Genomic DNA, 25,512 nt, shown 5'->3' with positions numbered 1-25,512 from the left:
TTAAATACAGAAAATCCAGACTGGAAATAATTCTGGCACCCTTTCTAACACGGCGCCCCTGCAGTATTTTCTGGACTATAAGGTGAACTGGATTATAAAGCGCACTGTCAATGAGTGGTATATTTTCCATCTTTTATCATATGATAAAAGATGGTATATTTTCCATCTTTTATCATAGGTAAAGCGCACAGGACTGTAAGGTGCATTAAGTGAAACAAAACAGTCAAGTAAGTCAGTCAGTCAAAGCACAGTACGCGTATTACTCTGCAACGCTCCTGACTAAGGAGTAATGTAACTAAAACATTTTGACAGTACTATGAGAGCCTGCTAACGCACAAAATCTATAGGTCAATACCAGAATTAATCCATATTAATTCACTAGAGGGGAATGTTTTACTCCAGAACAATGTATAAAGTGACTATCGTTTTTTGATCAAATTCAAGTGCGCCTTTTAGTCTGGAAAATACGGTCCAGGGTAAATACGGTACCCACTTTTTGTGCCACTGTTCTTTCTGGTATACTACTTAGTGCTGTCAATTGTCCAGATTTTACACAGATAAAACTAAAGAGAAGAGGCTTTGAAGCTTATGAATCCGATGTAATAATCCTCGATTAAACAGCATTTAATAAGAGTGCTACAGGAAGTGTTCATTGGACAAACCTCAATGTAATGTCTGTGAACCCAGCAAACCTTCTCAGAAGTGAACAGGCATGCACTTGAAAAGATTTTTGTTCATGCAAACCTGCTGGTACTGTAACATTTCGTCATGCTGGGTCTTGTTTTTTTTTTTCTCTTAAAATATACATCCAATTATAAATGATCCATTTGAGCTTTTGCGTTGGGTTTGTTTGGTGGATTTTAACAGATAAAAGTAAAACGGAAAAAAAAAAAGTTGGAATATTATTTTATTGGTGAAGATGTTGCTGTGAAATCCAGCCTATGACGAGTCAACAACCAATTCTCTGCATGCAGACAAACAGTCAGAATGTACTGTAGACTCTGCTCTTTAGTCTGGATGAGATCTGTAATCTCCTTTAAATAAATGTACTGGAAGTGGGAGGAAAACACAGTAGTCTGACTGTCTGCCACCAAAACTGGACAGGGAACGGCCACACAACTCCGATTTCATTCAAATCATTGTTTAGCTTTGAGGAAGTGCATCATTATATGTAATATAGTTAAATGTCAGAATAAAAATATGTTAACATGGGAGCAGCAAAAAGAAAAAAGAATAAAATTGTGTCTTCCAGTGGCAAAGGGTTTTTAAAAATACTTTCCAGCGCGGCCGGAGCTTTGCGCTGATCACATTGTGACTGATTGTCAGAAACACCCACAGAGACAGCAAGGTTCCTACAGCCACTTCTCTGCGAGTCCATGTGGCTTGACTGGGGCTTACAGAAACTGGTAGCAGGTCACATGTCATCTGAGCTGTCAATATTCTAATTAGCTCTTGGTGGAAACTTGTGGGAGGGTACTAATTGAAAGTCTAAGTTTTCTGCTCAGAAATCCCATTACTGTGAAATAAGCTTGAAAAGCATGAAGAATTCAGATTTTCCACTGTGTCAAGAATGTGGCTTTAAAGTATGTTTTCCTGGTCAGAGCCTTAATGGGGCTGTTAGTGCAGTTAGTCTCTCCATGTTTCAGCTGAAAATGTACCTCAAGGCGGAAAAATGGCAAGAACTGCTTTTGGTATATCTGAAAATTTATTTTGATCAGACAGAAAAGCATGGACTTGTGTTGGTTATTGTGAGTGAAGGCTTTAGTCTTTCAAGGTAACCATGATACATCCCCCATACCGTCATACCTCTAGCTGATGCTAATACACTTTATACACTTCTTTATATAAAAATTTGTTTTTCAAGGGACTTTGGAGTGCATTCACACTGTTTAGTCCGTTTGTCTAGAAATTGTTTGGGGAGGTGTGAATGAGCAGTCAAACTCCGACTCAGAGCAAAAAAGCAAACTCTGGTCCGCCTGAAAACCTAGGTCTCAGTTTGGTTGAAGAGAACTCTGGCTCGGTTTGGATGGATGCAAGCGGGCCAGAGACTGTTCCAAAAGCAGGAAGCAGACTGCAGCACACGGCATTCTGGGTAAATACAACCAAAACAAAAGTGAGAATCTAGCGCTAGAGGGAGAAATGGCTCATGGTGTTTTACCAACGACAAAAGACAAATCCTACAACTGCTAAAGTCTGACTACATCTGCATCGTCTTCAGAGGTTTTCGTCTCATTTCCTTCAGTGGTTCTAGGTGCAACGTCACCACAACGTCACCTCCTCACGCAAGGAGGTGAACAGTTTTCTCCAAAGTGTTTGGTTCGTTTGGCTCAGTGTAGTGTGAAAGCGAACCGCACCAGTTGAAAATGTAACAAATGTTGCATTTTCTGGTCCCCAATTGGAGTCTTCCAGGCTATCAGCTGTGAAAACACTCAAACATTTTGTGATGAGAACTACGGGTTGAGGAGCAACAGTAACATTTACAGCGAGGCAAAAGCCGCAGGCCAAAATCTGACTCCAATTCAGAATATATGGAAGATAATGTTGGGGGTATTCATCCTTATCAGTATGAATACCACAGCATTCATACTGAATGCAGGTCGTAGTCTTTGAACACAGAGCATTACAGAAACTCCTCAAAGTGATAAGATGAATGCTGGATTTAGTTAGCCTCAACAACACTGGCACAATGGGGAGCCAAACAAATGAGTTTACAAAGTACTCAGAGACCCCGCCCCCAATTAAGACAATGCTGCTTGATCAATTGTGACGTAACATTACATTTATTAAGTAAAAATCTGTAACACTATCATTATTTCTTCTGCAGAATTCTAAAAAACAAAAATGGCATTCACAGCAATTTAACATTAAAAAGAGAACATTGTGTGGAGTTTCCATTTCAGGAAAAAAACAAACAAAAAAAACAACACCAACTCATTGTGGGTGATATGCTGGCACATCACTTTGGCTTTGAAATGTTCAGTCATTACTCAATAAATCCGGAGGATTTGTCCCCCATAAAAACAACAAACCAAACCAATTACAGAAATTAGCTGGTAAGACGGTTAAAATGGCACATATGTGCAGCTGCACCAACAACATACAACAAGGAAAACGTGATGCTATTGTTGCACCAATTACCATCTTCATCTTCTTATTATTGTGTCGTAATGACACTATTGGAATATCTGTTTTAAAGAGGCAGTATTATGTATATTCCAGACACATAGCCCAGTCAAGTCACTATATAAATGCTACATATCTAAAACATGACTTAAAAGAAATTGGACTTCTCAATTTATCGTCTTGAATTTGGCTCTCGGTCTCTTTAAGAAGATTTCACTCTTTCAGAAAAGAGCAAAAACCCAATACTCTACTTTAATACAAAAAAATACATATAAAAAGAAATTTGTTTCAATTTGGGATGTGTGTGTGTGTGTGTGTGGGGGGGGGTGCCATTCAGTTCACAGGAAATGCATATGCTGTCAGGTCTAGAGTTGAGAGGACACACCACCAGCAGCAGAATTGTTTCAGCTTAAATATGGTGAAAGTTCACCACTGTGGTAAATATCTGAATTTCCATTCGGCGGCTGCATTCTTCAAAGGTCGATCATGTCTCAGCCGCATGACAAATGCTGACCCAATTTCAAAACTCCTCCAAATGCAGCCTTCAAATCAGTCTTTCGTTTTAGGCAAAAGATGGAAGCACCTGGTCCATCTATCGTGGCCAAATATATCCCATAATTCCTTCATGTCCGAGTGTGTCAACTATCAGTCGACTGTGGAAAATACAAGCAGGAGACTATAAATGAAATGTAGTTTAAAACGGTACAAATGTTACGTATTACAAGTATTGGGCACAAATAAGTGTTTCTGATCATTTTTCAACAGAGTAATCTAACATTTTTTGATAGAAATGTCACCATAAAAAAACATTTCTAACAGACAATATCCCAACCTCCCTATATTAATGTTACAACTGTTCTTCCAAGTCTCTCTTTCTTGTTCTTAAACCCAAGAGATCCAAGATCACAATTGCGGTGTTTCCACGAAATAAGAAACGCAATTAAAGTCACATGTGAATAAGATTATTGATGCAACAAATCAGTAAAAATCATACAGAGGCTGTCATCTTCTTAGTCTTTTGCACCAGTAGTAACATCTGGTTGCTGATGAAGTGACTTGTGTGATGTAAATCAAAAGCATCTCCTTTGCAGGCATTTTATTTGGGAGGGGGTGGAGGAAGGAAAATGTTCCTCGTCCAACACACTTGAATTACATGGTGAAACTGTCTCCCTAGCATACAGTCAAGTTCTTCAGAGCTCTGCTGATGACCTAATATTGGAGCCAGGTGTGTGGAAGCAGAGAGACATCTAAAAGTTGAAGGACTCTGGCCCTCAAAAACCAGTTTCAGGCTTAAAGAATAATAAAAAAAACATCATTAAATAGCCTCTTTAGGGCTTGCAAGGGAGCACTAAATAGTACAATGGTGCTTTAAAACTGGATGAAAAAACTGGCAAGTTCTAATGGCTTACAGCAGGGGTGTCAAACTCCAGTCCTCGAGGGCCGGTGTCCTGCAACTTTTAGATGTGCCTCTGCTGCACCACACCTGAATAGAATAATTAGGTCATTAGCAAGGCTCTGGAGAACTGATCTACACAAGGAGGAGGTAATTAAGCCATTTCATTCCAGTGTTTTGTACCTGTGGCACATCTAAAAACTGCAGAACAGCGGCCCCTGAGGTCTGGAGTTTGACACCTGTGGCTTACAGGGATGCCAGAGAAATCCCACTGGAGATGTTTTCTGCATCAGTTTCTAAAATGGAGCAAACTTCATCATTATCTGGGAGGCATTTCCTTTGATTGAACGATGGAGCGTCTGGTTGTGCTGGGGTGTTCAATTGAAGATGTTGCAGGTGGCTTTCCTCTAATCATCTGAGGGTGATGATTAGATCTTTCAAGAGCACAACACTGTAGTTCACAACACCTCTTCCTGGAATAATGTACTCTTTTGGGCCGTCCTGCATGCTCCCTGGATCTAAATCCCCCTAAACCCTTTTGGGGATTGATGGCAAAGGAGGTTTACAAAAATCAGATGTCAGTTTGAGGTCATGAATTGCCTTCGTAAAGCCAAGCATCTTCACCAAATGGAGAAACGCTCCCTACTGGAAACTCTCCCACTAGCCATGCGTTAATGAATTTTTGAAGTGAAGTTGTTTGATACGTTCCGCTCTGTTCAAACTACTACTTAGAAGCTGATTATGACCCAAATACTTGAAACTTTTTCTCCAGTCTTAAGATTTCATCACAAGTGGCTTATTAAGCTCCTCAATAAACAGCTACATTCTGTTCCACTGACGCCTGTCCGTCAACAGAGTTCGCCGTAGCTTATTGGTAGTCATCTTGCTTCGGGTCTCTACCTCCAACACCAGCAGAGTGTTTCTTACAGTCCGAAAACCACAGCTCTGAGGCAAACACTGAGAACCTATTTGAGTTTTATTTGGAAGTTGGACCAGTACCCCTTTGAATGGCATCTTTTACCCCTGGGAGCTTAAGATGCCAATAAAATTTCCTCCTTTCACCACAAGCACGCTTGAACACTCTGCCAGAGAAAGTCACACACAGACAGCAGGCACTCACCTGTACAGTAGAGCTGATTTCAGCAGCAAATCCTCCTGTGACCGGCGCCTCGTGACTGATGAGCAAACGTCCAGTTCTCGCCACCGACTGAAAGACATGAACAAGAGAAGTTCAACATAGAACTCCATCAAGAAGGAATGAAAACTTCATCTGATTATGGGTGTTATTTAGGACTGAATATTAGCTTATCAAACATTCAGATACAGTCAATCAAAGACCTTACCAGGACTTTCTGTCCAATTTGGTGTGAACACTTAACTACTGAGTTAAGGAGACTCCAAGTTTTCTGCATCAAACTGTATTCTTTGCAGAACATCAAGAAATGTCTGTCTATTCATGCTGTGATAAAGAAAAAGCAAGACTTTCAACAGATAACAGGAAGGGTAAATGGAGTACAGCTCAATTTGAACCGTTTAAGCTTTTATCATAAAACATGCTGGAATTGGTAATGTTGGCAACTATTTGTAAATCCCAGATTCAAGGAAAGGAAAGGAAAGTAAGTAAGAACATTGTACGTTCTGGTTCATCTACAAGAAAATGGAATCACCTAAAATTTTTATTAGTAGGCCAAAACTCTACAGTTCTTATTGGAACATTTTCAAGTAGTGGTTGAAGTAGTATTGCTTTAAACATATACTGTATTTCCACTCTGTTGAGGTATCTGTTGAGTTATGAGTAGGGGTGCACCGGCAAATCGGCACAGATTACCTTAATTTTAGAAGACTGGCCCAAACTTGCATGTGAAACTGATCTTATCCACCTCCGCAAAGGTCTGGAAATCAAACCCGCCCACGTTCACATCTAAACGTGTTTGGTTAATAATAGTCACCCACTGTTGCAAAAGTAAAGACTTTATTGCTATATTTATATACTTTTCAGACAAAAAAAACATGGTACTGGCCAAAAACAGAATAGGTAAATTATAGTTTATTAAGATTGGTGAATGGCCAGAAAACTGCAATTGGTGCACCACTACTTATGACTTTTAGATATTTTCTGCAGTAGTGCTCATAGCTGGATGTGTCACCCTTGAACCAGTACTCAGATGTTAACATGTGGAAGTTGTTCCCACGTTTCCCTCAGTGGGATTCTACATCTGCCCATTTCCCTCAGGGGGCATTTGCATCATGCTGAGCGTTTGACTGCATGCAGAAATTGAACATGACAACCTGATGATCTGAACGGCTGATTTAGGCTGGTACACAGGGCCAACTGGACAATCATGGACATAAGAGTTCTCCACCTCCCAGGCATTTGTATATGGGTTTTCTGCAACCTGACATTACTGCAGAGGGATGCCTCCGCCCCACCCGTTATCTACCGCAGCATAAAACCAGTACTATACTATAATCTTATCCAGTGGCCACTTGACCAAGCCAAAGCTATGTCTGTTTTCTGCAGCTTCAGCAAACTTTTGCCTCTCCTCTACCCAGCTGGACTAGCTCGTTTTATTTCAGCAATAAACTGTGGAAACACCTTTAAAACAACACAATATTACCAAGTTGATTGTAACATGGTGTACTATTTAGAGAATCACAAGATTTGGTAAGGTTTAATGGGAAACTTCAGAAAAGTGTGGATGGGCAACAACTTAAAACCAAGTGCCTTGGGCGTGCCGTGGTGGCGGAGGGGTTAGAATGACCCACATTCAGAGGCAACATGGCCGACGATGTTTACCGCATGTCTTCCTCCCTCTCCTTCCCCCTTTCCTGTTAGCCTACTTTGAAAAAGGGACACAAGAGCCCCCAAAAAGATTCCTTGCGGGGCGATAAAAAACAAATAGAAAAAAGACAAAAAACAAGTGCCTTTTATATTGAAATAAAAACTTAAACAATACAGATCCATTTTAAGTCAGATGGGCGACCACTGCATACTTCTCGATCCCTCAGAGCCACAAACCAAACTGCTGTTGCAACTATATGACCTGCTGAAAATAGGTGTCACATATAGAAATTAAGTGACTCCTTCACACACACACACACACACACACCCTTCCACCCCCCCACACACACACACCCACACACACATACACACAGGCATGCTGAGGCTTCTTCCTGATGCTAAACTGACACATGGTTGCACTGCTGAGGCCAATAGTTAGGCTGTTAATCATAAAACAACTGTCTGTAATGTTGCCATTGTCACTCACTTGATCGAGAAAGTCAGCGCTGGGTTACTCAAGCTAGTACACAACATCGGACCATTAATTTGGGGTGTTTATAGGAGGAGAAAGATTCTTGATAGTAAACTTGAGAGTCAAACTCCAGACCTTGCCAAGGCAGTATATTAAGCAACTCATCCCCACATGAGGGGAACGAGTTCAGCCAAATACTCTGATTATATGACACCATCTTCAGGAATGTGCAAGTTAATAACATTGGAAGACAATAACAACAAATGGCAATGTGAGCAGTGAGGAGGAATCAAGCGGGGAGCTGAGAGTTGGGCGATGTCTTGATATGACATGTTGCTGTAAAGTTTGCCTCAGCTCAATGACTCATACGGGTCAGGTGCATAAACAGAGTCGCCGTCCAATCCCCTGCTCCACCCTAATGCTGAACCCGATCCCCGTCTTAGGCAAACTTGTACACAAAAGACTGCTGAGATCCAGTCTTGCAGTGAAACACGATCACTTGCCTAGATTTTTCCCTGTTGGTCCGCTCCCTGAGGGGACACCTCTTACTGCTGCATCAGGAGTGCATTTTCACATGCTTTGAGCACAATAGAAGGGCTCTTTTTTATATCCAGGGTGGGGTTTAAACACCGTGACCCACAATTAGGTTCAAAACTATTCATACTCCAGGCAATGCATTTCTTTGATAGGCCATGAAACCAGCATCCCTCAAAATATAAACTGTGTAAAAGGAGTATCACTATCAAAAAAATAAAAAAATAATATTTTACTTACATTTTATTGATAGAGAGCATGTTGAAAATGACTATATGCTCTCAATCAATAGAGAAGTCTATCTAGTCCTTTTTATCATTGCTGGTCAGCACTTTGAATGTTTCCACAGGTGTGTTGACTATTTATCTTTGGTGATAAACTCCATGTCGTCAGGCCTGAGGACGTTACCGTCACCCTAATCTTTAGCTCTCTCAACAGATTCTCCATTCAAGTCAGGACTCCCAGTAAGCGGAAACATGTTGCCAAACTTAAAAAATATCTTTAAAAAATCTAAATCTGAAAAATGTGGGGGTAATTTTACCTTTAGCCTTTTGAATTTAAATATGGGAAAAACTTTTGTAACTACCTTGTTTTATTTTGGTTTTTGACGACTACAACCATTTCTTCGCTAACTCAAGTGATGCTAATGAGGCTAAGCATAATATACGCTAATGAAAGCTATTAGAAAATTGTCACCGTCGATTTAACACAAATTCATTTTTAGCAAAGCCCCTTTTATATTGAGCTATTCAATGTAACTGCTTATCAATTTTAACATAGTCGCTCAGGTACGCCTGCTTATTCATAATTAATTACAGCAAACAGATGAAATCCATAGGGGGATTTCGCTGTCATTTCGCTGCTGAATGTAGCAACCATTCTGTTAAACCATGGCTGGGGATGGTTGTTTACAGCGCGCGCAATGTTCGGATGGTTCATAGTGTAGAATCTTTCACGGTCGAGCTGGTGCATTACATACACCCCTGACAAACATTAGCGACTGGGTAAAATTGGATCCAATCGTTTCAAACTTGAGCAAAGTCCACGCCTCCGGCGAGCAATGGTTTCTCAATAGCCATAGCAAAGCGTTTCTCTGCACATAGCAAAGCGTAGAACATCGGGTTGGCTCGTACCAAGCTACTTTACTTTCACATAACTACAATTTGTGTTGCAATCTGGCAAAAAAGTCCAGTTAAAGGGGCATGAATACTCTTCCAAAGCACTCAAATCTTAACACTTTAGTTCATCTTATTTAATTGAACTTTTCCTAAATTCAGTTTCAGTTTCAAATGATATTTGCTTTAACATCTAACATCAGACTATAACAGAAATTCAGAGGAGTAATTTTGTACTACAACTCGGTTGCCTCTGGTTGCCGAATGGACTTTCCGGAGACAGGAACATTTAAATATTTCAAAGTGTGATCCTTTTTCTCCCGGTAAATCACACGCTCTTTTTATTTGCCCATGACAGGCACCTTTCATGACAAAAACTCAAAGCAGTGGTAAGACTTTTATGACTGCTCTGGAGCCATAGGAAGTACGCTGGACAGTGTAAGGAGATGATAAGTTAGAAGCAGCCAAAGGGGAGAAATTATATGTCTTTAGTGAGAGAAGGACAGTCAAACATGTCATGAATCTTCCAATATAACATCATGGAGATGTGCTTGCAGTGAGTATCTTGTCGTTATGGTTGAACCAGGGGCCTGTGCCTGATTGGTTTATTACCAAGCGGCTCACGTCCAGCCAACCAAGGAAATCTCTCACCAAAATCAAAGCAGTGAAAGAGCAAAGCGTGCAGCAATATAAAGATCAAGAGTCCGTGGATAATGATAGCAGATTTATAGAAAAAAAAAACTGTGCAGCAAAAACATACAAACAGAGTCTGTGTGAAACTGGACGCTTTTACACATTCTAGAGGAAAAAGCTTCTTGAAGTGTATAAAAAGACTTTTTTCTTTCCAAACCCTGTCAAGCTTCAGAGAAAACCCGTATCTCTAAAACGGCCAGCCTATAAATGAGTAAACTTATCATTTTACTAGAAGAGTTTTCCCAGACAATAATTATATGATAAAACAAGGATACACACCCGGAGCCTTGCCTGATTTAAGTGCCAGCAAGGAAACTGTGGCTGGGTAGATGAACCAGCAACGTTTCACACAGGACTTTACTTATAATAAAGTAAAAGCATCAACTGACAATCTTTTTTTTTCTTTTTTTGTTAAATTAAAAAATATTGTAGTGTTTACACGGTTCAAAACCAAACTTGTGTTGTCTGGTAGAAGCCTCCTGCTCTTTGGTCCTGCAGCGGACCAGAGTCAAATCCTGGAGTCCTGGTTGGTGGCAGTTGATGGCAGTCGGGCAGGGCGACAGCTCTGGTGGCCACAGCTTTACTACTCATTGTACTGCAGGGCTGTTATTTGATGCCGGAGTCGTTCTGCTGGCTGCAGAAGAAATGTCATGTTTACTGCCGTTCCCATACACACCCAAACCTAATGAGCAGCGTAGAGCTCTGCCCTCGCTCTCTGGATCCGTCTCTTCTTCTGCATGGCTCCGTCCCGCTGCAGCCCGTCTCATCCCCATCATCCCATTTTGTTTTTTTTTCCCCCTCCTCCTGGCCTCTCTGTGAATCGCTGACTTCCATCGAATTAAACCGTTTGGGTTTTTATGGAGCCCATTTTCCCAGCCGCGACAGTCATCCCACGATGCGGCCTCGCCGCTCGGAGGTTGGCCTGGCATGGCCTCACAGAACAAGGCCAACACCATCGCTCTACCTCTGCACTTAAATTCGGTGTCTCTCCCGAAACGTCATGACCGATGAGTGGCCCCCACATGAGAACACACGCAACACACGTGGAAGTATGAACAGTAAGTACTTTGCAAAAGTATTCACATTCCCTAAACTTCCCCCCCATGTTTCATACCCAGACTTCAATGACTTTTAATAGGGATTTTATGTAATATACTAAGACAAAGTATAGCTTAATTGTGTAGGGGAAAGGATAGTAAAAAGAGTGTTGTGTATTCTCAATTACATTCGGGTCTGAACTTTGACTGAGCCATATTAAAGGGACAGGATTATGTGTTTTCCAGCCACATAATATCATTTTATAGCCCAAGAAACTGTGTTACCTTCAGTTATAAAAATGCTGTATATATATCAAATATGACTAACGCCTAGAAATTGGGCCTCTGTCTCCTTAAGAAACTCCTACTTTCCAACCCACAACACTCTGCCTTCGGGAAGTCATCACAACATTGTTCCTCTATTAACCCTTTAGCAATGTTTTACCAGCTTGCCTGGTAAAACATTGCTACTTCGCTGAGAAGTAGCTCATATAATGAGCTCAGCAGATGCGCAGTTCCACCAGGTGTTTGCTAATTGCTACCGGCTAGTCTGAAGGATCTGAGTGGGCGGGATTCACGGGAAAACTTGGAAACTGCAGCTCTGAGCACGGGCTTCATCCTTGAAGGCGGCACTCTATAACAAGCAGGCGATTTCCACATCTGAATGGTTGCTATGGGAGATTAAAGGATTTCTCAAACATGAAAAAAACCCAAAAACAAAGCAACACCCCAGGTATGTTTTTGATAAGGAAATAACATAACATAATAAAGCTCCAAAAAGTTGATTTAACATACTACTGCCCCTTCAACACATGGATACATTTACATCTGAACTAAGGCTGCATTATAATGGGCAAACATGAAATTGTTCAATATTGCAATATAGATTATAGAAATTATAATTGACCCACATTTTCCTAATTCATGTCTTCGTTTTCAGATATTACGCAGACCTCATTATACTCCCCGACTCTGTTTCTGAAATTACCTTTAATTGGACACAAAGAGCCTCCGTCTGCACGTTACGGATCTCTGTCACACCAGACGGTAAACTTCCAAGCCAGGCTCAAGTGGTTCTGAGCCTCTAATAAGTGTTTTTTTCCCTGCACCTAGCCAACTTCATAGTCCCTGCTGAAAGGAGGTCAACACCAAAATGGTTCTGGTACTATATTTTATGGTGGTAATGATGCATTTAGGGTGATCTGTAATGTTAGTCATGCCACACATAGTGTTTTCGGTGAGGGACAAATAGTTTCATTTTGGTCTCATCTGACCACAGCACCATTTTCCACATGTTCGCTGTGTCACCGGCAGGAATAATTGTAGTAAACCGCAAACGGGACTTTCTCATGGCTGTCTTCTCGCCACCTTCCCTTCCAGAAGGCCAGATCTGCCGAGTCCACCACCAGTAGTTGTGCTCTCGAGAGGTTCCAGGTTTTTTCAGACGATGGATGGAACGGTGTTCTATGAAATGTTCAAATCTTTATCTCCAACCTGTGTGGTAAATTTCGCAGTCTAATGCTCTCCAATAAACATCAGAAGTCTTCACGGAACAGCTGTATTTATATGAAGATTAAATACAAACAGCTGGACTCTTTATTAATCAGGCGACTGGGGCAACTGGATGCAATGGATCTCATTTTGTGGTATTGACATAAAAGGCACTAAAACACAAATGCGAGACAAAGTTTTATGTAAAAAAAATATGTTTTTCTGCCCAATTGTCTTATTTTATCCAATCCCAGTAAATCCATTAAAGTCCATGGCTGTAAAATGAGACAATGTGGAAAAGTTGACTTCTTCAAGCTGCTGTATATACTAAATAAAACAGTCTAATACTTGACCTTTGTGTTGTCACAGATTTGTGACACTAACTGAAGACAAATTGTTCAAAAAAAAAAGAAAAAACGGTTTACAAAGCCACTTCCTATTGAACAGAAACCCTGGGTGTTTTTCGACATAATGTGCCATAAATGCTTTCAGAACATGTACAAAAAATCTTTCCAGAAGAAGCTTCTGGCACTTACGTGTTGCGCCTGTATTTGTACATTGCTAAACTCATTCATAACAACCCTGAAATAGAGGTGACGAAAAACGGGAAAAAATACAAAAAAAACAAACACCGTCTGCTGTGCTGTGCTTGTACTGTACGTTTCCACACACAAGAACTGAAGAGACAGCAAATGACTCCCGGCCTTCCCATAATAATGTTCCTCTTCCATCCCTCAGGCCGTCCATCAAAACATGACAGTAACAGAATGTTTAGTTCAGTGCCGCCACGGAGGAGTCGTCCTTGCCGCTGGATCCGCTTGGCTCTGTTTGCCTTCCGTCGACCCTGTAATTGCGCGGCCACAGCAGCGCCCTAACTCATGTGCCACTGTGCGTCGTCCGTGACAAATGAGAGCCGAAGACGACGAGGCTCGGCTACTTGCGAGGCCCCTGAAAGTGGTCTTTTATGTGTAGTGAGAGAGCGGCGACTGTGTGGCCAATTTGCCAAGGGAGCAGACAAAAAAAAAAACTTCCCGTCTTACTGCAGAACGAGAGGTAATAAAAGATCCGCACTCACCACATTTCTGCATCACTGAGAGTCTATCAGTGAGCACACATGTATGGGAAAGTGAGTAGCCAACGTGATGACAGCTCTTGGTGAGCATCTCACAGGCTACACAAGCAGTATGGCAGTACTGCTTTATGGCAGTAAAAAAATCATAAAGCAATTTTATAGGCTTTACGAAGTAATCTAAGACAATGTGGGGCGGTTTCTACAGATTTAACTGTCTTCTTACTCATCGTGATATCCTGCAAGAAAAGATGTTATACAGCCTTTGAGGGAAATAGACTGGAACTTTTGTGCACAGCAGTGGCTTATTCCCATCAGCAGATTCCAGGTAAATGCCAGTAAAGTTAGACAGCAACAAATCTTGCTTGTTACAGTTGTCAAGGATTTCATGACCTCATTTGACCCAGATGGCTGGATGATGAATATATGTGCAATAAAAGAAACCTTGATGGTGTGCGTCGCCCACACAGGCATACATATATAACACACCCTAGCTCTACTTTCTATCCTGTTGTTGCTAAATTGTGTTAATTCAGGACGATGGATCTGCAGACTGATATCTAAACTGACATTTGAGATTTCTAACAGTTATTTGTTACTCAGTAATTGTTTATTAACCCAATAATCAATCAACATGTATCTCTTTCTGTGATAAAATTGGAGAAAGGCAATGGATAAATGAACGTGTCTCTGTGGTTTTACCCTCCTCCCTGCTCTGTTACTCCTCCCTGGTTGGAAATCACTGTTGTATTGTCAAAAATTGTAAAGCTGCCATTAACTTTGAAGATGTTTTTTTAACAATTACAACAATTCTAGATGGCAATTACATATGACATATGACGGATATGTCGTAAGCTGATAAGGAGAAGCTGTATGACCAACTACTGTGGAAGCAACATGGCTGCCCATGTGGACTGAGAGAGAAAACACTGAATGTGGTGTGTTCACAAATGAAAACTTAGATTTAGAGTCATTAAGCAAAAAGACATGCAGGAAGCAACCACATCATTGCTTTTTCCTGCTGATGTTAACCCCATGGATAACAGGATGGAGTTCTCATAGTTACAGGCAAGTGGAAATCAGTGACTGCTGTGTTTTTGTTTTTGACTGTCATAGTATCAGGGTCCCTGAATCAACATTGTTGCTGGTCTGCTGTGAAACTTGCATTCAAAATTATTTGAGAATAATCAACATCACCAGCTAGTTGCAAATGAAGTCTAAATATTGGGATTATTTGTGATATAAAATGGCAATGAAAATCACTTAGGACATTATATCACTTTCAGTTTTTATAAAGGACAAATCCATCCTAATATTTGTGATTACAGATATCTTTCATGAGTTTACTATTCAGTTTTTCAGGTAAATAAAATTACCAAAGCAAAAACAACCTGAGACCATTATGGCTCCATTTATTCCACATTTAAATGATTATTAACCATAACCTGCACATTTAAAGATCTCACATTTATTAAGAAGTTCAACTTTTGTGGCATTGATCCCAACTTTAAGAAAATAGGCACACCAACGCAAAACATTTGAGAAATTAATTGTTAGATAAAAAAGCAATCTAAAGGTGCTGCCATAATACATCACTATTCAATCAATTGGTAATTATGACTGTATAGCAGATATTTAAATAAATACCAGACCGGTTACAGAAAGGAGCCAGAAACATGGCAGACTAAAAGCTGACCCCTGGAGTCTTTATAGAAAAAATCTGGTCTGTTTTACTGCCATCCCTGTCAATCCTTCAATTCAAAATATCCTGTTTACCAATGGAGTAAAAACCTCATCACAACATTGCAATGCTATAGAGCAATGGGGGAAAAAAATGCACAATGGCAATTTTAGTATCAGCTTTTCACCCAAACAGCTCTGCAGCCCGATCCCACACACAGGCCCCCACTGTAACAACTAGCATAAAGGATACAGTACAGCAGTGGTTCCCAAAGATTTTCTTCTGGGTCCCCCTATGGATTACAATAAAATCCCCACCAAAAAAAAAAAAGAAAAAAAAACTGGGCACACACATCGTTCAACCATGCATAAACCTATACACATATTTTGTTTTCAAACTCCACTGAAGTTTATTTCACACTTCAGGCTGCAACAAAACAAACTACAAACCATCGTTACAGTGAAACACTTTTTCATTGTAAAAAGTAAAAAAGTGTTTTTTTTTCACTTTTTTTTAATTCACCCATACTGCTTCCCGCGCCTCTCCTGCAATGGCACTGTGCACCCCTTAGGGGGCGCGCCCCATACTTTGGGAACCACTGCAGTACAGGGAGATGACAGGATGGAACATAAAAATCAACAGATGTGGAAACGTGTTTGGGGAAAATATTTTGTCATTGCAAAATACATTGTATTTTTCCCAAAGATGATGGGGGGGGGGAAAAATAAAATAAATAAAAACATAAAATGCTTTCAGACTCGAGAAGAATTATTTTTCAGTTTGGTTTCCACTTTTGGAAGTGACTATGATTTATGGTCCACTTTTTTATGGAAAAAAGATGTGGAAAAAATCTTGGGTAACACATCATCTGGTGGAGTGTACTATCCAAGAAGACCTCCTGAGTGTCTGTCTGTCCTTGTGACTTCAGACTTTCAGTGTTTTCCATTGGGTTGTGTTATCAGCGCACAGGCTGACCTCAATGATCTCAATCCGCCCATACCTCAGGCCAAGGCTTCTCAGCAAAACAATTTTTACAGTGGGGGAAAAAAAAAACCACGACCCAGCCATCAGGAAATAGTGTCCAATTTAAAAGTGCAGCTCGCTTTTAGAAAGGTGGCTGCAAATCTAAAGCTCTCACTGTCATCACAATTATTACAATAATTAGCAGGTTCCATTGTTGCAACAGGCCAGCATATAAGAGCAGAGGTGAACACAGGGGCAGAAATTATGTTATTTCCCCTGCCTTGTTTATGTTTTTGCACCTACTCTCCACCCAGGGATTATTACCTCCAATGTTTGATAGTCAGCCGCATAGCAAGCCTGTCACCAGCTGAGCTACAGCCAATGTCCACTATTTTTCATCCAAGCTTGTATTGTGTATGCGTTTTCAATACTCTGTTATAGTAGAGGCGCCAAATTTAAAGGCCACATTTTACCGACGAGGGAACCTGTGAAGAATTTAAGAAATCTCCAGTGCCTAGCTGTGGTATGTGAGCCGAAGCCACTGCCAAGATGAGGAATGGAAAAACGATCGGCTAAAGACACACAAGTGGAGAGACTGCAGAAGACAAGTGGAAAGATTACTATACAATGATTTTTTTTATGTGCCACAGTTGGGCTTCTTGTGTCTTTTTAAAATCAATAGAACTAGAATAAGCTGAAAGGTTTCTTTTTTTTCTAATTTCTGTGTTTATTACAGCATCCAAGGAAAGCCCAGGAAGAGAATTAGAAGCGAAATCTCTGAACTAGTGAGTAATTTTCCACCAATTTAACTACCCAACAGCTCACTGTACTCATGACAGCATAATGACATACACTAACAAATACCATATGAAGCCCCCATCTCAACCCCGGCCCCCATCCCAGCCCCACAAAGTCCTGCTGGGTTTGTCCATGGGGCACGGTGTTAACTTTGAAATTACAGACTTGGGATGAATAAATACTAACTTTTGTGCCCAAAACCTCTGACCACTGTGCCTGTGTCATTATTTTCTACTTTGATTGTTTCCAGTCTGCTTGCGTGTATAACGGAAGGCCAAAGATACTGAGGGTGTTGCGGTGAGCCAAGGAGCAGATATTGGCCCCCCGAAATCCCGCAGCTGAAGGGGAGGCATGAGTCCGAGCTGTCTGTGCGCTAATCATCGGCCGGCAGCCTGAATCCGCAGCTTGCTTCCAGGCTGCAGAGTCGCATAAGGTCAGCCTCTGCCTGCCACGGAGCCAGGTGTCAGATCTGGCCATTGAGGCGATGCAAGTAATCTAGCAGCGAAGGCAAACCGTGCATTAGCGTATCAAAGACAGTACGAGAAAATTGCAGTGATCGAAAAAGAATGACCAAGTGGGGTAAACATAATCACGCAATTATTGGTTTTCAATTTGCTAGTGGGGGGAAATGTTGTGAAAGCATGTGTTTTTAAATAAGATGTGCGATTTAACTGTTTGTATGATGTCAGATCCACAGAACTCAGTATTATTATTATTATTATTCATACGTGGTTGTTTTGGCTTGCTTGGCTTCTGTCCTGAAAATGAGATGAAATTTTTAGTGTGTTGGTCTGTAGTGAATCTTTGAAACGTAGCTGCACTGTAAATAAGATGAGCTCTAAAAAAATGTCTAGGTTGCTTTTGTTGCTCATCAGAACATAAAAGCAGAAATTAAAAGAATATTCTGGGTTTTAAATTCGTAACTGAAATACAAATTCATAGTTAAGATGACTTGGTTGACATGGCACTATTTCCAGAGGTGAGCTTCTTAGTTTCTGGATCTTTCAATTTTTTGTATGCAACTGATATGTGAAAATGTATTTCCTCTACAGTATTTTTAGACCAAACAAAAATACTGTTTGGTCTAAAAACAAACAGTATTTTTACCATAAATTTGACTTTAATTATTATTAGTCAGTGGTATAATATTGGGTTGACCAATAAGACATAAAGTTGAAGCTCACATTATTTCACTGAATTTGTGGAATCATTTGGAAAAGCAAACCGCAGGAAACGTTTCATACTTACTTATTGACTTCGAACTTCATTTCTAAAATGGCTGAAGACTCTTCATCTTGTTTTTGTCTCATTAAGAAAATACTTCTTTAAAAAAATGGTTTCATGGTATAAAAGCTACGTTTATGTACATTATAATACTAGCATTTATCTAATTTCTCACTGACTTTGCTTATGAGAAACACAAAAAGGTTGGAAACAAGCGTTCACTAGTTTTCTAACAAACCAGACTGTGGAACTAGCAGGTCGCCTGTTGGTAGCCGTAATAAGCTGCTCTGTCATAATAGGACCTAGACATACATTTCTAAATGGAAAAAGTACACAAAAGAAAAAGGACAGGTCATCACTTCTACTGGAAGTTTCATGGAAATGAAACAAGCGTAGGAGGCTCCAAGTGCTGTTAGAATAAGGTCATGTCAAATTACTACAAATGAAGAGTGATGCCTTGGAGTTGAGATCACGACTTTCTCCAATTTGATAGAAGTGAACAGTTTTCATACCTTCACTGTGGGGGGAAGCAGCATCTAATGCTGGAGAGCAGGAGCAGACACACTTCAAGAGCAGATATCAGCATCAGAAGTGCAATTACAGTTCAAGGGAACAAAGTCAATAGGCAGAGTAAATAAATGCGCAAGTTTCAAAGAACAAACATTGAAGGTGGGCCAAAGGCTGTTGAAAGCAGGCAGTGTAGCAAGGTAAACATGGATTTACGTGGAGATTTTATAAGGAATTTTAAAAGTGTCAGCTATAAATGTATGAGTCACAACATCAGGAAGATGGCCTGTCTGTGTGTCTGCTTGCCTGGGCAACAGATGTTGGTATGTGGTTATTTGTCGTAATTTTGGGAATTATGTGAGATGAAACACATGATTTATGATAGGTGTTTGGGAAACCCTCCACACATGCAAGAATTGGGGATGAACGTTTTCGCCCTCCAGGTCAAAAGGCAATACTTTCTTGGGGCGTGCTGTGGTGGCGCAGGGGGTTAGCACGCCCCACGTTTGAAGGCCTTAGTCCTCGACGCGGACGTCGCAGGTTCGACTTCCGGTCCCGGCAACCTTTGCCGCATGTCCTCCCCCCTCCCGTCTGCCTACTGTCGCAAAAAATACGAGCCACTAGCGCCGCAAAAACTCTTCGGAGAAAAAAATGGAAAAAGAAAAAAAAAATCCATCCATCCATCCATCCAGTCATCGTATGAGAGGCGAGTTCGCCAGTCCATCTCAGAGTTTGTTACTTTATATCTGCAACTATAAGGTTCTTTAATATTCAAGATGATACATTTTACACAAGGGGACAAAATGTTAAGCTCCATCATTAAGCCGTCGTATATAAATGAAGCAAACATCTTGATGTTTATTGTGAACCATAAAAATGTCGTTGCTGCATGAGGTGGAATAATTTTCTGTGGAAAGTGGCCTTATCCTTTCATGTATAAATCTAAGCAAATCCAAGGACCCACTTAACCACACTAATCCTAGCACTCAAATATTTAGATAGTAGAATGCATTTTCAAACATGTTCAGACAAGGCTAAGAAAATAAGCTTGTAAAAAAAAGAAAAGAAAAAAAGACAGAAAATCATGCTGATTATTTGGTTTTCCCTCTAAAGATAGCCTCTTTTCTCCAGCCTCATTTATAGGTAATAAATGTTGATGTTATATCTGAGAGCCTCTCCATCCTTTGTCACAAAACAATTTCCATGTGAAGAAGCCACAATCAGGTTTGCTGCAGCGTACATAGCAATATACTTTCATTTTAACGCCTCTTTAAAATGCAGCTTCATAACAGTTCCACACTGTTTAAGGCGACCTCAAATGATAGATTACTCCCTTTGTGTAGTTATTGTGGATGGCATAAAAGCCAACAACAACCAGAGCCATCTAGCTGATAACACGCTGAACTTAACGCTCAAACAAAAACACACACCCCCATCCCTGAGCCGGAGTCCATTTGCGTTCATGTTCATTTGCGTTCATGTTTTCTTTCTACCTGAGCGATTGACAAACACAGCCGTGCCGTATTTCTCCCTGCCTGGCTCCAGGCTGCGTTCGTTCGCCATGTTTACCTGCCGTCGGCCGACTCGGGACGCGCATTACAGCTTGAAACCATTAGAAGAGAAAGCCGTGGGGGAGTGAGGCCACGATAAGACAGTCTTATCAGCGAAAGCCTCGGGAGTGCACAGAGCACACATCACAACCTGCGTCGCTTCCAAGAACCAGAGCAGATGCTCGGCCGCATTCCTCCTCATTAGCCTCTCCCTGGATCTCCTCCAATTCCATTAACCATCCAGTAAAATCCGCCTTTTGTTTTGGGTAATACGCAGTACCATCTTTTTTTTAATTTTTTTGGAAAGACTGAAGATATCGGAGCACTTGTATCCTTAAGTGACTCCCTTCTGCATGTGCGTCTCGGGTTGAACAGGTTTATCCAAAAGCGGTTGCATCACAATGAGGGCCAAGATCCAAGCAGCGCTGCTGTCACAGAGACTTCAGCCGAGGTGGAAGCCAAGATCCCACTCCTGAGGGATAAAACTTCACACTCGTTTAAAGGGAGCGTGCTGGAGAAAGCTTTCACGGGTCACGCCAGACAAATACAGTCCTGATGAATCGGGGAACGCAAGCTGTTTATGAAAACATGCCTCCTCTTGGATTAGTGGAGAAAATGTTTGTAAGTGCAATGTGGCGTATGACAGCCTTTGGCTTCCTAAATAGTCCGTGTGTTGCTTCAGTCAGCTTGAGGTAGACTCTCTGATATCTTTAATCATTATTGCAATGATGAAAACAAATAGTTTACATGACATTTAGGCTTAAAATATCAATAGTCAATAAAAAAAAATATATATATATATATATATATCTTAAGTGCTGCCAGAAACTGACTTTGGCTCAAAAATGACCGAAGGGGTTTTATCCGAAGAGATTGGACTTGCAAGCGCGTGGGCAAATGCAGACTTGCTTGGAAGGAACACATCCTCAATTTTATACTTTATTAAAAGTGAATCACAGTTGGACGAGTCCAAGAATACTGACAGAGAATCAAAAAGAAAAAGAAATGGAAAGTCACTCTTAAGTATATCCAGGACAAGCCCAGCAACTGCCAAAAAAAGTCTGCTAAAGTTAATTTGTGCCTTCATTAATGAAACAAAAATGTTCACTTTTAACATTCATATAGCCTGGACGCTTGCCATCCGACGCAGCTCTGTTCAATTCTCGTCTACCTTCAGTGCTCCATTTGGGAGTTCTCCCATTGAGCTTGATTTGTCCAGTTGAATTTCAACTGGGCAAACAGAAGAACATATAAATGATGACTTTGACTTTCTGTAGTTTGGCAATGGCAAAGGAAGTGAACGAAGCCGTTTGGTTCGTGTGGGCTACGCTTCCACATTAAAGTTATCAACTAGAGAAATTAAAAGTTGGAGCAAGAGGAATGTTTAAGACTTTTTATTGCTGGCAAAGATGTAGTGGCCCAACTTCCCCCAGAGTTGTTTACAGTGTACATCATTTCCGTTGAGCTACAAAGTTACACATGCTACAACCAAATCGTAATGGTTGGCTAAAATCTGATCCAGTTGTTTAAAACGTTAACAGAGTCCAAGCCTTCAGTAAGCACATGTTTCTCAATAGCGTAGGATGCAGACTCTTTGTATGAAGTGTAGAGCAAGGTGCTGGTTTTTACCAGGTGCTGTAGTTTTAACTGCACAAGAAGATGCCTACACAGCAGATTCTAAAAATCACAGGTAATTTCATGAAAAAACACCTGTAAGATGCCATTTATATGGCACAAATGCACCACTGATAAGAAAGTCAAAGAAATTTTACATACATGTTGCAGTAACAACCTGATAATAATCAAACATTACCTAAACTTAGGATATAACATATAGCTTCTGCCTCCGATTCACTCACCTCAGTGTGTCAAATGCTTGGAGTGGTTCCAACTCAGAGCCATCTGACCTGCTTTTTGATCTCCAATGCTAATAACTATGTTACCGCTTGGTGACCCTCAACGCACAGGGAAGGGAGTACTGAACTTTAATCCCAAGATTGTCAAGACATTAGGTATTGAAAAAGAAGTGTTGATTTCGGAGTAAAAAAATCAATACTTTTTACTGTGTAAAAAACCAAATATGGACATACTGTACAAAAGAGGGGCTCCATTGAAAACAATAGAAATGCTTCACAAACAAGACCGGACTTAATGTTTCTCAAAATATCTTCTTGTAAAAACAAAAACTTTCACATGAATCTGTGCTCCCCTTTGTTATCAAGTGGCAGAGAATGTTGAAGTCCTCCTGTAGATGTTTCTCCCACAATACCACAAGATTATATTTTGGCCACATCAGTGAACCAACAGCAATTTTGTAACAGAGAAGCCTCTTATGGACTGAGCACACGCTTGATAAATTCAGACTAGTGGAAATTTTGAAGAAGTCCCAGGTGGAAGAGCTTGTACCCATCAGAACATATGTGTTTGTGTGTGTGTGCGTGGGGGGGTGTGTGGGTGTGCGGTGTTGTGGGAAGTACCGTCCTCCCGTCAGAGGCAATGAACTGATGACTGTATTATGACTGGCTCCGGCGAGATACTCAGTTTCCTAGCCGGCCAGATCTGGACTCTGAAAAACGAGCATATTAAGGGGAGCTGCGGAAAATATTTCTTACTCCAGACAAGTAAAGCAAATGTGCATGCATGTAAGAATGCGAGGAAATAATGACTCAAATTCTCTCGTGAAAAACTATAAAAGTCATTAAACTGGGGAGAGCAGCCCAGCCGCTCGGTGAGGAATGGAATACCTCATATGTAGGAAGTGCGTCTTTACGCAGCTCCACATGTGGTCCGGCAACGCCTGGACTGGGAGGAAGACGGTTTCCACCTTTTCATCTCAGCGGCGCATTTGGCAAAACAAAACCAGACACTTTTATTACTTTAAGAATGGCTTCACCGACTACATTTACTAGAACAATCAAAACAGTGGGAGAAAACAAAACATCGTTTTCTGAACTTTCACACCATATACTCTCCATAAAGCACTTTATCAACCAGACGGCTGATTATGCTTGGATGGATGTGGACCTGGTGGTGGTCTGGGGGAAAATGGGGAAAAGGGGAAAAAAAAAAAAGGGGGGGGGAAGTTCCTGCATAGTGCATCCTTAACGACCTCCTATTCCAAGACACATCGGTCTCCATTTGCTTCATACGTCTGCACATTATAAAAAAAGAAAAAACAGCACTCAGTCTACCGTTCGAGCCAGCTTGCCACACGGCCTCGTCTGAGAGATACACAAGGTAAGTGTGACTCACAGGACATGAACAATTTTAATTGGCTGCCAGGAGCCAGATGTGCGTCTGCAGACCATCCCGCAGTCTCTGCACGCTCCGAATCTGACAGCCGGTTAATAAGGAGCGCAAAAAAGGCGAGTTTCAAAGAGACGTGTGCATCCCGGAAGAGCTCAACGCCAGGTGCACAAGCTTTTGAATTAAGTAGTTGACACACTGGCTTTGTTACGGCAGCTTCCAGCCCCAGAATAGCACCTGGATGAAAAAATGTTTGTCAGAGAGAAGCCCACTTTAGTGCAATCCACAGTCCACTATACGTGCTGTGCGTTGTTTGTGAGTATAGACGACATAATGATTTGATGCACAGTGGGTGGAACCCAGTGCTATCAAGAGCCGTGTTTACTTTAGGGCAAGTCTACAGTCACGGAATAAAGAAAGCAGAATCTCTTAAATCCTTGAATTTACCCATCAGAACAGAATTAAATCTTCCTCTGAACGGACTGCAACACAAAGTAATATTTATAATCGGTTCGTTGAGTCAAGGCTTTGTGGGACCACAGTGTTTCTCAGTCTCCGTCTTCAGGGATTACATGTTTTAGATGTTTTCCACTTATACTTGACATGAATAAATAAGTGATTAACAGGATTCTGCAGCCCTTCATGGCATGCAGGAGCTAATGCTGTCATTGGAGTCGTTTGTGTGGAGAAGAGACGGGCTTTCACATCTAAGAAAATTAAATAACTGCACGAGTCTTCGTACAATTGCTAAATCTCAATCAGGTTGGATGGCGACAGCATTTTAAGGAAATAAGTCTTTCAACAGATTCTCCACTGGATTTGGGTCGAGACTTTGACTGGGACGTTCCACCAGATGAATTGGATCTAAATCATTCCACTGTAGCTCTGGCTGCATATTTAATGTCTCATCTGAACTTTAGTTTTTCCACTGTCACCCACAACAACATATTGATTTAAACAGAAAATATTGCGATATATTACTTTTAGAAGATCATCAACATGTCACCCGGCTCTAACTTACAGGAACCATTCTGTGGAACTCTCCATCAGTCTCTAACTTCTTTGTGGGTGAATTTTGGCCTCCTCTTCTTTACAATATTGTTTTATATAATTGATCTTTGAGTAAACTAGTTTTAAGACAGTTTAAGGGTTTCGTCACTGCATTTCGTTCAGGTCGACATCTGAACGAATTGGATTTGGAAGTTGAGACACGGTGATAGTTTGCTTTTGTAAAGCCATTTTGTTAATTTGGTGGATTGACTCTACAATGCCTTTGCCACATGGGGGCCTCAAAGAATGCAAGGTACTCTTATGTGGTGGCAGTACTATGGCATCACATTCCTGCCAAAAACCCTGAGACTTGTCTTAAGCAATCATAATACTGCATAATTATCAAAACAGCACATATCTTATTCCCATTTATGTCCATAAATACAAGTCAGTGAATGGTAAAACATGCCTGCTCCAACAATCTCGCTGAAAAATTGCGCTCACTCTTTGCGTTTAGTGGGCATATTTGTCAGTTGGGGGCAGTAACTCTTCTAACTGATCTGATTGGCCAGATTTTCATCTCAAATCTGGTGGCAGATAGAAGAAGAATGAAGGAGAAGAGGATGAAGAATAATAAGACCAAAAATAAAATAAAACTTTCCTTTTCCTTACCTTCCTATTCTTCTTCATTCCCCACTGCTAACTGGTCTTCTTCTACGCTTTGAACGTTCAACGTTCATCAAGTCCAACTACCTGGATCATAAAGTGCTACTGCTTTCTATCTAGAAAAGTAATTCACTCGAGAGACAAAAAAAAAAAAAGACAAAAAAAACATCTGCAGTTG

The 25,512-nt window shown here is 40.8% G+C and overlaps 1 protein-coding gene across 2 annotated transcripts in view; it reads right to left on the bottom strand.

Annotated features, from left to right (window-relative positions):
• The window catches only part of bckdhb (branched chain keto acid dehydrogenase E1 subunit beta), a 54,235-nt gene that overhangs the window by 6,166 nt on the left and 22,557 nt on the right, over positions 1-25,512 (bottom strand). The window contains exons 9-10 of one of the 2 annotated variants that reach the window (XM_032558470.1): positions 23,326-23,328; positions 12,306-12,517 (exon numbers count right to left, since the gene is read on the bottom strand). In XM_032558470.1, coding sequence (XP_032414361.1) covers positions 12,497-12,517; positions 23,326-23,328 — 24 coding nt within the window. In that variant the 3' untranslated portion in view covers positions 12,306-12,496. Of the gene's footprint in view, positions 1-5,636; positions 5,724-12,305; positions 12,518-23,325; positions 23,329-25,512 lie in introns of those variants that run through there. The other variant, XM_032558469.1, reaches the window with a different exon arrangement.

This window comes from Xiphophorus hellerii, chromosome 3 (assembly GCF_003331165.1).
Source record: "Xiphophorus hellerii strain 12219 chromosome 3, Xiphophorus_hellerii-4.1, whole genome shotgun sequence".
Classification (NCBI taxonomy): domain Eukaryota; kingdom Metazoa; phylum Chordata; class Actinopteri; order Cyprinodontiformes; family Poeciliidae; genus Xiphophorus; species Xiphophorus hellerii.
This window is presented reverse-complemented; position numbering and strand designations above follow the sequence as displayed.